At 33.4% G+C, this 18,116-nt stretch overlaps 1 protein-coding gene across 1 annotated transcript; it reads right to left on the bottom strand.

Annotated features, from left to right (window-relative positions):
• Positions 1-868: 868 nt before the first annotated feature.
• LOC128990437 (cilia- and flagella- associated protein 210-like) lies at positions 869-14,320 on the bottom strand. The gene is made up of 9 exons (XM_054412798.1): positions 14,022-14,320; positions 11,880-12,074; positions 9,993-10,177; positions 8,548-8,668; positions 5,723-5,893; positions 4,829-4,950; positions 4,352-4,595; positions 2,300-2,473; positions 869-1,139 (listed from the first exon to the last, which is right to left on the bottom strand). The coding sequence occupies exons 1-9, from the start codon at positions 14,244-14,246 to the stop codon at positions 963-965; spliced, it is 1,614 nt and encodes a 537-aa protein (XP_054268773.1). The 5' UTR covers positions 14,247-14,320; the 3' UTR covers positions 869-962.
• Positions 14,321-18,116: the final 3,796 nt, after the last annotated feature.

Raw genomic sequence — 18,116 nt, 5'->3', positions numbered from 1 at the left:
AAACATGTTCAAAGGAATCGGTATGTATGTGTTAACCATGTACAGGGCTACCACTTGAATTTATAGAGGTAGATAAACCAAAAAATAAAGAAAATATAAGTTGATTTGATTATTAATTGGCTCTTATACAAGGATAAACATTCAAGGAACATGATTTGATTAAGTCACCACGCATCACTGAGTCCATATCTTCATTCTTTCTTATAAAAATCGCTTTGATTGTTGCTATATAAAATAGGGAAGTAAGATTTCACTGTACAACGAGCTCAGTAAGCTTGAGAACCAGCAATAAGTTGGAAATAACCGGCCGAACCTTTAACCATCCAGTGGCTCGCTAGTTAATTGCTACCCCAGGTCGGTCGGTAGCCCATCAATGGAACCCGTTAGGCTTGCCTCTGCCTCTCGCCGCACCTTGCAAGAGAGACAAGAATTTTGCCTTGTTCCCCCCGCCCTTCGATTGTTTGAATAGAGGCGGGAAAACTATTTGTGTGCTACAGCCCGTGCAACATAGGATATTGTTTTTGTATTAGTTGGCCCTTTTGACGCCAGTTTTGGAGCGCTGGAGTCGACTAAAACTTCCTCTTTTGGTGAGGAAGACTCTTAATATATTTTCCAGGTCACTGAGGTACCGGTATTTACGTTCCCTGTGATTCATTAGTCACCAAAAGTGAGCTATTTTGTATGTGAGGAATAAATATATTTAAATTGGATAAAATACATCCAAGGTTTGGCTATAAAGGGATGAAAAAAATAATGCTAATTTTCAAAGATTAAATGTGTATTCTTTTTAAATTCTAACTACTGTAGAAATATTTGAGCTAATGCTATAAACCAAAATATTATTTCCTTGGCAATGTTTTATTTACTGTAGATGTTTCAACAAAAGAATTTGATGATTTCAAGATGATTTTTACTGATAAATTATCAGTAAATGAGTAAGGGGTTTTAAGATCCCAAACAGCCTATTCAAAAATATTGTTCAGAGGTTTGCTTTTGCGGTCGTTTTCATTTGGCCATGTATCAACGGTCTTCTTTCTGGCTGCAGGACATTCATAAAGTTTATTATTGATCGGAACTTTTGATATAAATAGCTTGTGTTGTTTTGGAAACCTGGTGATGCCGACTTCTTTTTTGAATTTCTGTAAAAAATAGTACATAATTTATTAGTGCACCCTAATGAAAATTTTTATATTAGTTAACTTTTTGATACTTAAAATAGAATTGAATCAGAACTTAATTTTAAAAGTTAAACTTAAATCATTATTATGGGTGTAGAATCTCTCCTCTAAAACAAGGCCCTGCCCAACAATGTGGCTGCCACTCACCGACCTATACTTGCCACAATTTCACCACGACTGTGAACGTAAATAATACATAATACGTACATAATAACAGTACCTAACATGCTCTGTTCCATTAATGTTATACTATGGCAATAATACGCCCTCGGCCCATTGATGTACAAACTCTTCAAATGCATGCTTAAACATTGACAATTACATCTTTATGTTAATCTTATTTTGTTCTAATTTTTAACACACTCAATACGTAGTAGCAATAGTAACAAACATGTAAATAAATAGGCCTATTGGCCTATTAGCATTGCTCAGACTATTGACCAGGACTGTGGAGTTACCACATATTTCCCTAGCCTGGCCTTGTATTAGAGGAGGCTATTAATGGTGATAAGTTTGATGTTTTCCCTTGAATCTGAAAATTTTAAGTACTCAGACATTAGACATACTTTTACAATGTCCATTTATTTATACACACAGTGATTCCTTTTAATAGTTATTGCTGACCTATAATAGTCACACCTTGTTAATATTGAATGTTGTGATTTGGATTTCTGATATTGAAGAACATATGCTTTCAATGAATTACATACGGTGTATGACGAGGATGCATGTATAAAAAGAATAGTATTGGAATATATAAGAATGTGGGAAACAATAAAACACCAATTATTTCATGTTTTTTTTAGCTATATGAGTATAATGCTTATAAGCCATTATTTATGTGATAAAATAATGTGGTAAGTCACAAGTCCCTAAAAATGTAATACACTTGTCCATAATTACAGTAGGCCTGAACTGAAGCCAACACTTGGTTGAGATAGTTAGAAAAAAAAAAATGCATTTTTAAAGACAATTTTTAAAATTTATGGAAGTTTAAGCTGCTAACCACTGGAACAACAAAACCAGATTTTCCTATGTCTAAAATTCTGTAGCAGCAATATTTGAAAGTATTCTTCATTAAAAGTATTCATCACTCTCTACTCCAATTCACTCAGTATTACCTCAATATATCTTTGCATCGGAAGAAGAAGTCTATTTTTACTTTTGCTTTCCTCGAGAACATTCTCAGCATACTCAAGAAAATGTTTATCGTCCAGATTCCAGCATTCTACTGCTCTTGCAACAGCATCAACATCTTCGGCTCTTTCTGCGGCTCTTACTGCCTTTATCTCCTCCTGTGGTGTGAAAGGTTTTTTACAAAGGTTTCAGTTTTTTGTTACACTACCAAATGCACTAAAAAACATTTATGTCCTTTTACTTTCTCCCGCTATAAGTTACATATGGAGAATGTATATTGGTTTTGTCAAGCAGGCACCAGTTGTTATCTTCGGTTTCCACCGAGACAGTGATTAAAGTGCAATATACTTTAAATAAGTCCAAACTCCATCCCCTCTTACACCAATTTTCTAAGTATAAACACCTTATTTTACGTCTGTCAACTGGTGACTTACTTTATTTGCGGTTGACAACTGAAACCATAGAAATCTCATGATAGGAAACGATTTGTACTTTGGCAAAAGCTTAATTTTTTTACTGTTTTTGTATTCCATGAAAAAACTATAAGTCTCAAAGAGGGCCGAGGGGAATTCCCTTAGAATAGTAATAAATTAAGTAAGGAACACGATGTTCGTTGCAGATTTGAACCAGCTAACTTGGCTGCGATGGTAAGTCAATGGAGACCTTCATATGTACAACCGTCATATCATTAGAAATAAAACCGATTAGAAATAAACTTGATGGTAAGACTATTTACAGCTCAATGGTGTAAGCGATACGGCATTCACTCACCACTGCATGAGCACAGTAACCGGACAAAGAAAAAAGATTTTAATTTCACTCAAACGATTTATAAATTGCTTTATTACTAAAATGAAAATGGCGTTATAGGGAGGGATTGGAAAGTGAATTGCCTCCGAAATTACATCATGGTTCCGCTCCTAACGGCGAGAAATATGGATTTCTATAGGACACTTAATAAACTAAGTTATGAATCAGTTCGTGGACCCAAAAGTTATGTATGTTTTCTGTAGATATAATCGGGTCAAAGTCAAGAGGTGTTTCTTAATCCAGCATTTGATTTCTTGGACAGGAGGTGTTGGTATCCAATGTTCAACGACCAACCGTAGTAGAAAACTACAGAGATCAAACCACCCACCCCACCATACACCAGGAAAGTCCAAACTACCTTCATCTGACAAACTACCCAAATTTCAACACCCCAGTCCAATAAATTAAATGGACGAGGAAGAGAGTCTTCTTCCCGTGACCCTGCCGTGTGTCCGGCATCACGTAGTTAGAACAACCTGACCACCATACTGGTGACCAGGTATGAGTAAATATGTTTGTAAATATACTAAATATAGACTAGTGTTAGTGATAAAAAGATGAATTCACAAGGTGACCCCTGAAGATACCAAACAAGGTGGTGAAATGCATAACATAAGGTGACACAAACATCTTACCTACAAGAACACAGGCAGCAACAAAAATTAGGTAAATCTAATAGTTGGGTAGCTGTTTTGTTATCACTGGGACTATGACGGGAACCTCAACTGCTGCTAAAGAAAAATTGCTGAACCAACCCCCTTTCGACATCTTTTGTCAAGAGAGAAGAAACTAGGATGGGGACCCATGGGATCATATACAAATTATACAGGCCTGGCGGCGAGCAAAATACTTATCCCTCTTAATAAAGCAAAATACTTAGAATGTCATCGGTAATTGAAGATTTATTAGTAAGTTGTTGTTAATTATATATATAAAAAAAACTGTCATCTAATTATAAGGAACAGTTTAAATATGCTTTGCCGAGTATGGAATATAGGAGTTATATTGGATTGACGGCAAGGCAGGAAAAAAAATCAGCAGGAAGGATCAAGTTAATAAGTACAGAAGGACACAATAGATAAAAACTAGGTCAATAAACTAGTAAGTACTTATGGACTCTCTTTACATTATTAACATTTTTTTAAAAAGTGTTATGTAGTTTCTTGTCTAGAGTAAATAAAGTAAGCTATGGCCCGATCTTACATAGAGGAAAAATCAATACTTACACACTGCTTATCCCAAGTGTTTCTATTAGATTTAAATTTATCTTTTTTATCCTTCCTCATTTGCTGGGTAAACTCAGCATTTACTTCATCATTTTTCAATCTTTGCATCATACTCAGTTTCAACAGTTCCTTTTCTTGGTATTTCTTTTCTTCCTCAAACACTAATTGGTGTTTTCTTTCTTCATTCAATTCATCAACGAGTTGCTGTTGATAAATCTTTTTCTTTTCAATCAGTTCCTTCTCTCTAAAACAAAAACAATTGAGCTATAGAACAAGTGTTCCCTGGATGTTTTAAAAATAGTTAGTAATTACTAACATGATGACTAAAGGGGAAAAGCATGTTGGAGGGCATATAGAATTGTATTGGTCATCCAAAAAAGTTGTAATAAACTCGGATTGCTGTAAAAATAGGTAAAATATTTACAAACCACCGGTGTGTTACAATTAAGTAGCATATTGTTATAGTATACAAATTACCTTGCCTCCCTCTCTGCTACAGCTTTCTGAATGATTCTATTCTCTTCAGTCTCCTTGTCAGCTGCTTTTGCCGCTACTGCAGCTGATATCTTCTCTCTTCTCATCTGATTAGCTTTTGCCTCCTGGAAAGTATTATAATTTTACAAACCAGCAGCTAGATGATTGGCCATAGCCAATGATGTATGTATGATGTGAAGATGATGTATTATGACATGTAAAAGAAATCTAATAGACATTTTAGTATTGAATTGAGAAAACTGTAAAATCTCAATTGTTATTCTCTTCATATAACTATCTGCCACAGCTTAACTTTAAATCAACTATATAAGAGCCACTCATGTTGCATGTAGTTTTTAACTCAGATTCAAATAACTAACAGGATGAACAAAACATTTAATCTAGTTTTAAAAAGTAGTATGAGTTAGTCTCTAAAATGCATTAAGAAAGCTAAGCAATGATTAACCAGAGTCAAGCCGTTTTGAATGGCCATGGATTAGGTTTACAGGACAACGAATTGACTCCTTGCTTGACACATCGTAGTGAGCGTTTTAAGTCAAAGATAAGTGTTAAGTAATGAAATGATAGCACTGACTGACAACATTTGTTGATTATTTTGTTAGAATTATTTATCAAAGGTCCAATGATCAAATATGGCTATGTCGAGACCAATGATGTAAAGTTGTTTATATCATTGTCAAGACTTTATGCTGGATCGATTAAGCCACCTTCTGAGTTTTAGAGGATTATTATTTAACCATCCCCAGTGAATATGAGTTAAATGTTGAATATTTATTTTCTTTACTCTACGCACCATTCGTTTCACCGCAGACCCCAAATAAAATTAATCAATACGAAATACCTTTAAAAATATAATCATAATTATAGTTTACATACATCTTTTTCCTTCTCTTTCTTAATCTTGGCAATCCTTTTCTTAGTCTCTGCATGGATGTGGATGGCTGCTTCTTCTTCTTCTCGCTCAAGCTTACACTGAGCCTCAAATTCGGCAATCATTTTTCTATTTTCCAAGATATCTGCTATGATTATTTGTTTCTTTCTTTCTTTCTAAAACATTATATATTTATATTATTACTAATCATTCATAAATGTAATGACATTATGAGGAAAGTTAATATTTACCGTACACAATTGCTTTCAGTCCAAAAAGATAAGGAATTTAAATCAAAATCAAAATCAAATGAGACCTTGTTTGTTATAATCGGATGACAAACAACTGAGTTATCTACATTCGGTTACGCAATTAAATGTCTTATTTAACTGCGGTTTGTCATCCGCTTTGAACAAACAAGGTCTCATTTGATTTGGATTTAAATTCTCTATCTTTTTGATTGGACAAACAATTTTCAATATTAACGGTTTTCATGAAATTTGGCATTAAAGACTTTAAATGGCCGCCGTATTGAGACGCCTTGAGGCATTGGAACGAAACTTTGTAGGCTCTTTTCACCTACTTAAATACAAATTTATATAAATTTTGTAATTTCTATCTTGAAAAATGTCCAGGATATAAAATAATTCTTAAAAATCACAAACAGACCGACAAACAGAAATCTAGTCATCTTAGACCCATACTTATTAGGCATTTTATGTTTTAATTAGCCCAAGGAACAAGTTCAAAAAATATATCCAGACAATTTGGAAACATCCTGTAGATGCATTTCAATTCATGATAAAATACAAGAATGAGGATGTTCTGAATTGAATTTGTGTAAACCATACATTTTCCTAGCTTAACGTCAGGCCAACAACCAAACTCCTTACTCCTTAGGCAAGTCAACTCAACTCAAATTCTTAATTTGTCAAGACGGAGTTGAGTTGAACTCTGTTGGACAGCTCAGATTGGAGAGATTGGACGAGCCAATAGAGCTGAGAAAAAATTGTCAGCTTCATTCTTAACTAATAGAAAGAGGAAATAATAAGAACACAAATTAAATTGAAAATAAACTAGCTGGCCCACGGGCTTCACCCCATTTGACTTCATAAGTATTAATAAAACTATTGATTGGTTAAGTTAAACACTGAAATAAACAAAATAGAATACAGTAATACCTTTGACTATTAATAAAATAGACTTCAGTATCCAATAGTCAATGGCAATAAAAACAAATAATCACGCCTGATCTTAATAAGGTGATAAATTGACATTACCCCCTTAGAGATCGATGTCCCTTTAGAAAGGATATAGTTTTGCGCAAGGTTTCTCGTCATTACGAACATTTTAAGTATATGGTTAATGGAGGGGGGGGGGTGACTGTTAGTTTTCTCTCAAAGGTTTATGGGTACTTTGGGATTTATATATGGATAAAATTTGTCTTTCTGATCAAACTACTAAGAAACAAGTAATACTAACAACTTAGCATACTTTAACCCTGTTTGATGATGTTGATTTTGTTGCATCTTGATTGAAATGAAATAGGGATATTGAAAGGAATAGGGCCTAATAGTTAAAGAAACTTAAAACGGTTTTATTTTAAAAATTGTTTTCTATATTCAATTACTGTTCCTATTTGATCAGTATTTTCTTTCTCTGTATTATTATTTGATCAGTCATCCTATCCTACTAATATTATAAATGAGAAAGTTTGGATGGATGGATGTATGGATGTATGGATGTATGTTTGTGACAAGTGAACGCAAAAAATACTGGTCGGATTGGGCTGAAATTTGGCATGATGATAGCTCACATTCCCGATTAACATATAGGCATATTCTTATTTCAAAAATCCTTTCGGGCTCCGCCCCAGTGGCTCTGGAGTTTCCTATGTTAACCTTATGAGAAATGGAATTATTGAATCTTAACAGCTGTTTCAACTTAACAAGTTGGTTCTGTTCTATGATGTTCAATAGCATTAAAGTTACAAGGATTACCAACAGGGTGCAGCACTATTATTTCTTTTACATTTATGACAACAGCTAATTTGCAACCAAAAGGTGAGTGAGCGTAGCGAACGAACTTCAACCTGGAGGCGAGTTAGCGTAGCGAACGAGCTAACCTGAAGGCAAGTGAGCGCAGCGAACGAGCTCCAATCTAAAGGTGAGTGAGCGTAGCGAACGAGCTCCAGCCTAAAGGTGAGTGAGCGTAGCGAACAATTGAGCCATGCGAACTAGATAATCTTGAAAATTAAGAAGTTAAACGGGGCAAAGCCCGCGGGTTACAGCTAGTATGGTCATATATTATACTAAGGATTTCTTTCGTACTGTGTTTAGGTCGTATATTGGCTCAATTTTAAACATATGATTATTTTTTTTTATTTACATTTACGTCGTTATTTTGTAACTATCATGCTGGCAACCAATAAGGCCAATGTTACAATTTAAAAACCTTTTAAACTACTGTATATCATAGGCATTATCCAAAATTTTAATTGTTTCGTCTTAAACCGTCCAAACATTTGTTGAAACAACCTTAGTTCGGCTAAAATATGTTCAGACGTTATAGTGTTAGAACATTTGCATTGAAGCCGATATCAAAGAGCTTTGCTTCGCTTTCAATGATTGAAACTGCTGATAGGGATTGTGTAAATCCATCTTAGTCTTTTAAACATGAAATAATATTGTCTAGAACTATTCTTTATTTAAAACAGTTGTTAATGTTTTTGTTATTTTAAGGATGGCATTTTTACATGCTCACTAAAACTAGTTGATAACTTTTTTAAACATATCAGCTAAGTTACTAACTTGTTTGAACTATTAAATACCTCCTTCTTTTCATTTTCTTCAATTTCTTTTATTTCTTCCAAAACTCTCATATTATCTTGGATTTCTAATTCTATCTCAGATTGTTGTAATTCCTCTTTTCTCTTGATAAATTCTGCCATTCTAGAAGAACATGATATATTATGAAAAATCAATGATATTTAAATCTGTAGTTTATAAGTTCAATAACACAGTTTCCTACTTGTAAGTAAAAAATGGAGCAAAAGAAATTGTTGATATATCACCCCACTTTTCAGGTTTCTCTACGGAGAAAATTCGTTTGATTAGGGTGTCTCAAATCAAAGAAATAAAATGACCCAACTTAAATTACTTAACACAGTTTATCAATAAGGCAACAGTTTTCTTCAATTGTCAATGCTGGAAAAACTTTGTTGCAACATGTTAACTCGAATTGAAGCAGACCGTTTAGCATGCATTAGATGTTATCAGTTAAAACAGAGAGCAGAAATAATGTAGGTGAACCTTGACGAGACAAACCAGAGATATTTAAAATTAGTTTCTGACAAGTGTTTAAACAACTCTAAGATGTAACCAGAATTGCTCGAATTCGAGCATAACGTTTTCCGCGGCGTTATGTTTCATAATATGCGGCTCATTGAGCCGCACGGGTTCTCTAGTTATTAATATTTAACGAAGAATGATTGTTTTCTGTACTGTAGCGAAAACATCTAAAATCTAAAATATGTCATATGGTGCCAGGAGTTAAATAACACATTGACATCAAATTCAGAACACATTTTATTATAAAGGATGTTTGTGACCAAACCAATAACCATTCCAAACCCTTTAAATCTGTTATCAGGCAAGGTTATATATTGCAATTTACCAAAGCTAATGTATCCTGATACAGTATTGAAATTTACCTACCTTTTCAGATTTATAGAGAAAATGAAAGATAATTCATTGAAGATAGCTGTGTAAAATGTGTATCCACGGCCTTTCCCAAACAATTTGTCTAAATGACAATGGCTTACACCCTTGCAGTGGACTTTGTCAAAATAAACGAACCACCATTTTGCCTATTATTTCATAAATCTTAACTTATCATTAAATTTAATTATATGAGTGTTCTTGACAAATTTTTAAAGTTCATTTTTTGCCGTTTATATTTAGAGAGAAAATATGTGTTTTTGTGAAATTCTTTTAAACTTGTCATGACAGCAACCTGTATGGATGTTTGTTCCTTATTGAGAATGGTTACTGTCTGTAAAATATGATTACCCTTTACATTAAACTAGGTTTGCACAGTTAAAATGTGTACTGTTTAGAGTATTATGTGGCACTCGTAAAATAAACTTGGTAGTAGGCCTAATAATACAAAAACCTTAAATGTAGCAGTCAAATTTTTAAATGGCTAGAATTTAGTCAAAACCTTAATCAACTAAATTAAAGTGTAAATTTATAGATGTTTAAATAAACTCATTACTCTTTGCGGACTTCTTTATTGAGTTCTGCCATCTTCTTATATTTTTGTTCCTTTTCATTCTGAAGCTCTAATTTGTACTCCTCCGCATCAGATTTCAGTTTAGCTGCATACTCTTTCTCCCTTTCATTTTCTATATTTTGTAATTTCTTCTCAAATTTAATTTGCTCCTCTCTCTCTCTTAGAACCTGAAGTGTTGTTGATATACTTGAAAGTGATGCGGCATTAAACAAAAATTATAAATAATTGAACTTAACATAATTCTAGCTGGGCAAGGAATCGTCTATTGGTAACTCAAAGCAAGCTTCCGTAGAATCTACTGCAGTCATTTGAAATATTTTTACTGAATTGTGCATTTTTGGTATGCCCTACCGGTAGAGCCTATAATAAAAAAAAAAATGAAAACATTGTATTTCTCATGTGAAGACTCTAAATTGGTTAAAAAATACCCCCGCCGCAGCAAACCTGACGCCTAAGCGAATTTCCATTTGGCTGAATTGATTTTCAATTGATCTATTTAAATAACATTAGGTTTAACGAGTACCTAGGTTTGCTGCTACAAGGAAACTAATAAAGTGAGTGTTTTAAGTAAAATAATTATTGCTTAGTATAAAATGAATATATTTGCCAAGTTTGATCAAAAGATATCCATAAACAAGCAAACTACAACATTTTACAATATTCTCCATAAGAATAACATGGGAATTTTAAATTTACCATTTTTTTAGTTTTCTCCGTAACCAATAACCGTACAAAAACACTTTGATATACTGAATTGTTTGTTTTTTTAAGCTCTTTAAGAAGGTTTAGAGAAAAATTGGGAAATTTTGTGTTTTGAGGGTCAAAAGTGAGAAAAACCAATTTTTACCCCATAAAACCCCCCATAAAACCCTGTTCCCATGGTCCGATCATGCTGGATCGCGAACTCATTCAAGTTTATCCCGCCTTACACCTTCAAACCAAATTTCATCAAAATCGGATAAAAATTACTCAAGTTATCGTGTTCACGGACACATATATATATATATATATATATATATATATATATATATATATATACATTATTATTTTCTTTATATACTTGAGCTAGTTTTATGAGATCTTACCGACAAAGGAATATGCTTATCACTTACTGCCTCATTATTTTTACCATCAAAATACATATATACAAATTTGAACGAGTGGTGTTTTTGGCCTCTGGGGACATCAAAATGAAAAAGTAAATCGGTCTCGGGCCTAAGTCTTACCATGAGACCTACGGTAATAGCTACTTCCCTATAGGGAAATTCGCTAATAAATGGGAAAGTTTCTAGATAATTCATAACTTTATAGCAACATGTTTTTATCAATATTTCCTCTCCCAGATAAGAAATACACAACCATGAACTATATGAACAAACCGCATAAAAACTAACTTTTCCCAACCATGACAGTTGTATTTGTAAACAAGTTATTAAAGCAATATAGCCTATATTCAGACATGGAATACATGAAATTTGTGACAAACTCCTCATACAGAAGTAAAATAATAGTCTACACAATTCGATTACTGAGGATTATAAAGTGTTACATAAGACAGAGAAAACCAGAGTGAGATGACCCCATGGGCAGATGTTCTGGTAGATAGGAAAAACCAGAGCTGATAAAAATTTATTTTTGAAGTGATATATGTAAGCCTAATGTTAAGAAAATCGTAACCTGTGTAAAACATCAAGTAATCAGTCCAAATCCAAAATGTTTAACTAGAGATATAAAATTCAAATTTCTTTGTTATTAGCCTACTGAAAATGCTACTGTAATCATCAGATAAGTAAAAAGATTCGATTTAGGTTTTGCAATTGAAGCCAATCTAACAGAATCAGGTTTTCCCATTACAGTATTTGTGTTTACCTCTGAGAATCGGAGAGCACTTATAAGAGACTTTGCATTGTCTTTCTCTTGCCTCAAAAGTCTTCTAGCTTCTTCTATAACTCTTTTCTTGTTGTCTTCTTCCTCTTTCCTCATTTCCAAGAACCTTCTTCGTCTATCTTTTTCTAGTTGTGCAATTTGGTTTCTATGTTTTTCAATGCGGCGTTTTCTAATATTCTGTAAAATGCATGCATAATTTGTTAGTATGATAAATATTACAATGAAATTAATGTTACTAGTGTACATATTGCTCGAATTCGAGCAATTGCAAAGTATTAAAGAATTTATTTCAAAACGAATAACAGTCATATTTACAATGAGTTTAAAAGAGTCAACTCAAAGATTACCGGTATGTAACTCGTGGAAATACTCATGATGTATATAACAGTTCGATATAATAAACATTTCCTGTAAATATTTGATCATATTTCATAAGCTGATATTGTTTTTCCTACAAACATTTCCTGACTTATAGCCGCAAAAGGTTGTCCATGTTTATCTTCGTTATTGATAATGTAGTCTGCATGGTACCACCCTTTTCGCCAGCAGTAAGCTTACAAATTTCAGTCAATTTGTAAGATAATAAATATAAAATGTTTACTCATTACTTTAAAGACTTCCTGCAAAACCTGTCTGTCACAATTTTATTTGTTCAATTGGCGTTCTTTTGGTTAGTTTATTAAACACAAACCAACATCCAAAACTATACACATTTTTAATACAACTTAATTTACACATTGACTGTTTACAATAATTAACATATGTTCTTCTTCTCACTTTTAATTTCTGACAACACCTGGAGTTTCATAACAATGTTTGTTTCTCATGTTAATCTTACGAATACGTGTAAAACGTATAAAACGTATAAAAATACGAAACTTAAAAAAAGGCCCAAGGGCCTCCCTCTGTAATTATTTTCTTAAAAAGAAAAAGTTTCCTGCACAACTTCACGCTACGCCCTTTCCAATGACACCAAAAACATGTCAATCGGTTCAACCGTTTCGGAGAAGTAGGTAATTGTCACAAAAACCTGCTTGCGTATTAAATAAGTATAGATTGTTTTCAAAATACAAGTATAACTCCGTTTGAATAATATTTGTCTACTCGTGAATGTTCTGTTTTTCGTATGTTGACACCACGTTGACACTGAGCAGAAAGTTGCAAGTACGCTAGTTTTCAAATTTATTCAGTAGTATGTGTTTAGGGAAATGTAACACTTTATAAAACGTTGATTCTTCTGTACCAATATAAGGTCAGGCTGTAAATATATATTGTGTTTGAATTGAATTACTTTTTTATTAACATAATAGCAATGATAAATCCGGAAGGTATTCCTACAATGTATTTACAGTTTGATTATTTTTATTTCTAAATTACATTCTTTTAGGCGAGGTGTTATTCATTTATGAAGATTAATTGTGGGCTTCACTCGCCTTTATTTTTGTCTGTGATGTCCAGGACTCGTCAAACACACACAAACACTCATACACAAAGCACGTAATCGTCCATAGCCCGCACGCTGGTCGAACGCCTAACCACGACCAAAAAAATAGTCTTTTACAACCCTGAGGAAGCACAACGTTTCTCGTGAGTTCCACGAAACGTCGGTGAAAATAAATGTGAGTGAAACCCATAAATAATCCTCACAAACAATTATGTTTTTGTCAATAAGCTATTCAATGCACAAAATTTACTGCGTTAAATTGATTCTAAAATCTGTGAGTTATATTACAACTCTTAAAAAGTCATAAGTAACAGAGAGAGAATTAGTTTTATTAAAGTTGTATTGTTTCCTCGTAAATCGTAAAAAGATTACGTTTATAAATAAATAATACATCTACACTACATAAAATGTGTCTACCGTTGTACAGAAAGTTTGTCATTTACTAGACACTTTTGTGAGAAACTGTCTGAGAAACGGACTACTGTAGTAGTAATCATAGGGCCAGTTGTTAATCCAATAGTTTTAAACTTTTCATTTTGCCACTTATTTTAGTAGGACAAAACAAAAAACAAATTTATAAGTACCAATATACCTGGGCCAAAGTATTTGTAGGCCTACTTATATACCTCCCTATAAGTTTCTGCAGTTATAAGAAAACATGCAAATGATAAAATACTTACAATTATGGTATTGTCCCAGGTTTTAGCCATTTCCTTTGACGCCATTTTTCTATTCTCTAGGTCTTCTTTCTCCCGCTCCTTCTCCTCTGCTATTCTGTGTTTCCTCACCAAGTGGTCTCCAAATTTGTCCCATTCTTGCTTACTAACCAGTAAAGCTCGTTTTCTCTCAGAGGGTTTTGTGTCGTTGAGTTTTTGCCCGGGCTCCAAAAAGTATAGGGTCCTCATGATACAACGCAAACTAATGTGTAACTTTTGTCTACGATATAAGCCGGTTTAAACCCATTAAACATAAAATGGCATACAAACACAAACTACTAACCCCTTAACTACGCTTTCGAGTAAACAACTAACCTATCCTTGGCAACCAGATCAACAGCTGGTTTGTTTATCCGTTACTTGGTAGTGGAAATAACTGTAACTAGAATAATGCATGTAGGGAAGGGACAGTAGAAAAACTTGCAATTTAGTACGTCTTCCAACTGTTTTATTTCCACACTAGCTGTAACCCGCGGGCTTTGCCCCGTTTAACTTCTTAATTTTCAAGATTATCTCGTTCGCATGGCTCAATCACGTCCTGGTTGAAGTTTGTTCGCTACGCTCACTCACCTTTGGGTTGGAGCTCGTTCGCTACGCTCACTCACCGTTAGGTTGGAGCTCGTTCGCTGCGCTCACTTGCCTTCAGGTTAGCTCGTTCGCTACGCTAACTCGCCTCCAGGTTGAAGTTCGTTCGCTACGCTCACTCACCTTTTGGTTGCAAATTAGCTGTCGTCATAAATGTAAAAGAAATAATAGTGCTGCACCCTGTTGGTAATCCTTGTAACTTTAATGCTATTGAACATCACAGAACAGAACCAACTTGTTTAATTGAAACAGCTGTTAAGATTCAATAATTCCATTTCTCATAAGGTTAACATGGGAAACTCCAGAGCCACTGGGGCGGAGCCCGAAAGGATTTTTGAAATAAGAATATGCCTATATGTTAATCGGGAATGTGAGCTATCATCATGCCAAATTTCAGTCCAATCCGACCAGTATTTTTCGCGTTCACTTGTCACAAACATACATCCATACATCCATACATCCATACATCTAAACTTTCTCATTTATAATATTAGTAGGATATAGTTTTAAAAATTTTATAACAAGAAAAATTAATCAGAGAAAAGTTATCAATTAAAAATATGCCTGTCACTTTACATTGTTACCACTGCCATTTACATGGCACCTTTTTCAGACTAAGAACAAATAATATGTTGTCGTTGCAGTGCAAACAATAGTACCCCTGCTGCAGCAAACCTACAGACTAATCGAATTTCCATTCCTGTGATTAGATTTTTACTAAAATGTTTCCGTAAACAGGTATTATATATTATTATAATTTTATCTTATTTATAATTTTAAACAAATTAGAGGCCAGATTATAATAACCTTTAAATTCCTCTCCTTCACTATGGAGAAATTCGCTAAAACGTGGAAAACTATACAGACTGTGTTAAAAACAACGAAGTCATGTGAATAACATAAACTGATATTTGCAGTGTCAGTAGCGACAGATTGCATCGTTGACCAGTTTACTCCGTTATAGGCAGTTTTTGAGTTACTATGTTTTTATTATAGATCTCTCTTTACTTGTGTTTGAGGTCTATTAAATGTCAATGTATTTCAAAGCTACCATTTAAAAATATACAGATTATAAACATTTAAATTATCTATTGCTTTTGAATACACTGATGACACATAATATGCATTGAGAGGCATTACATTATCAGGATGCAGTTAAGCAATTTGCAGGAGAGCTGTTGTACGTGTGGACACTCTCCAATAGACAGCTGTGGCTTTAAATCATTTTTGAAAGAACACCACCACAAAGAGATTATATTTTTATATTTATTTTGAGAACCTTCAAATAAAGAGAACTAGTTCGAAACAGTGTGGTTTCCAACGATTCGTTTACCAATAAATTAATTATTTATCGAAATATAAATATTACTGCAGTCTACGCTATTACGAAAAATATTTTACCATAATATTGAAGTTTTTTATATTTCACTTTCAAAAGTTTTTATTGAATTTAAATATTTTTTTCAAAAATATTTAGATGTAACTAGTAACATAGTTAAACATTATATGTACTCGAGTTATAAATATAGTTATAAAAACAGTTAAACAAGAATGTATAAAAGTTTCTCTTGTTAACTATAATATAGTTGGATTTAAAAACTCATTAGGATCTAGGAAAGGTGGTCTTACTTAAGTAGTTTTGCTTAAGTATTTATTTATCACTGCCAGTTTCGTTTTAGAGCTCAATTTACTTTTGAACAAAATCTTCTTTATTGTTATCGTGAATATCGTTGCTGACATATTCAGAAAAATAATAAATTATAAAAGTCATAAAAAAATATCAACAAACTAATTATTATAAAATGGTAAAAAGACGGTTATACGATGCAACATAAATTATAGTTTTAAGACTCTTAATGAGTCTTCAGTAGGTACCACCATAGATAAAACATATGTTTATCTATGGTACTACTGTTGGCCTGTAATTTATACGTTTACACTTCAATTCACTCCAGTACACATTTTCCTATTGTAAGTAACTTACGATTATCTAATTAAAACAACTGAAAACATAGTGATAAAACTAAGATTTTTCCTAAAACTGATAATATGAAAGTTAGAAAACGATTCTACGATATTCAAGCTCTATGCACAAAGTAAAGAGTAGGCACTCTACTACTTATTCTGTGGTCTTTGGTTCGGAGAAGTAAGTTATATGAATTGATATTTCATACCCTAATAATGTGTATAATCCTGCCATGTGTTCTTTTGTGAGTGTGCACCAGATTCATATGTAGCTTCTTAAAAATAACACCCCCACTGCAGCAAACCTGGCGACTAAGTGAATTTCCATTTGTCTGAATTGATTTTCAATGAAATCTATTTAAATAACATTAGGTTTGACGAGTACCTAGATTTGCTGCTACAAGGAAATGAAGTGTAGTGCTTAGTAAAATATTAATGGCTTAGTATAAAATAAATACATTTTCTAACATGATCAAAATATATCCATAAACAAGCAAACTACAACATTTACAATATTCTCCATAAAAATGACATGGGAATTTTAAATTTAATTTTTTTTTTAATTTTCTCCGTTAACAATAACCGAACCAAAACACTTTGACATACTAAATTATTTGTTTTTTTAAGCTCTTTAAAAATGTCTAGAGGGAAATCGGGAATTTTGGAGTTTTGAGGGTCAAAAGTGTGGAAAAACTTTTTACCCCACAAAACAAAACACCCCGTAAAACCCCGTTCCCATAGTCCGATCACGCTGGTTTGCAAACTCATTCAAGTTTATCCTGCCTTACACCTTTAAACCAAATTCTATCATGATCGAACAATAATTACTCGAGCTATAGCGTTCATGGACACATATATTGGTTTCTGGGGACTTCAAAATAAAAAGTAAATTGGCCCGAGCCTAGCTAGGTCTTATCATACCACCTACGGTAATAGCTACTTCCTTATAGGTAAAATTTCTAAAACCGCACAATACGCACTATCAATGTCTGACTCGCACGTATTTAATCAAGAGCCACCTCTAAGCTACGGCCACACGGGCGTTTTTTTCACGCACATCCGCAGCGTGAAAACACGCGAAAAATTAGAGTAGCAACGAAACAAATAGGCGACCGCTAATGCGGGAAAACACACTGCGTGTGGCATACCTCATTACATTTAATGCTGCTCCTATTTCTTGCGTTTTTTTCACGCTGCGTTCTTGCGTGAAAAAAACGCCCGTGTGGCCGTAGCCTACAGATCACCCTCTAATACATGTATTAGAGGTGGCTGTGATTTAATTCCAAAACTAAAATCCAAGGACATTATTAATATTTTCTCCTTCAATTTTTTTATCAATAAAAATGTATTGGTGGTTGTAATAAAGTGTTTTTTGGTATTTGATTGTTTTGAATATTTTCTTTTACTACTAACACACAATAAATTCATGGTTCTGCTGGTAAGACTTCAAAATGAAGTAGATTGCAGATTTTTATCGGAATTGAGCTAACAATCATAATTTCACCCTAC

Source organism: Macrosteles quadrilineatus, unplaced genomic scaffold (assembly GCF_028750875.1).
Source record: "Macrosteles quadrilineatus isolate MER2022 unplaced genomic scaffold, UCM_ALF_1.0 Scaffold_3__2_contigs__length_128488019, whole genome shotgun sequence".
Taxonomy (NCBI): Eukaryota; Metazoa; Arthropoda; class Insecta; order Hemiptera; family Cicadellidae; genus Macrosteles; species Macrosteles quadrilineatus.
The sequence above is the reverse complement of the archived record's forward strand: the minus strand, read 5'-3'. Positions and strand labels throughout refer to the sequence as shown.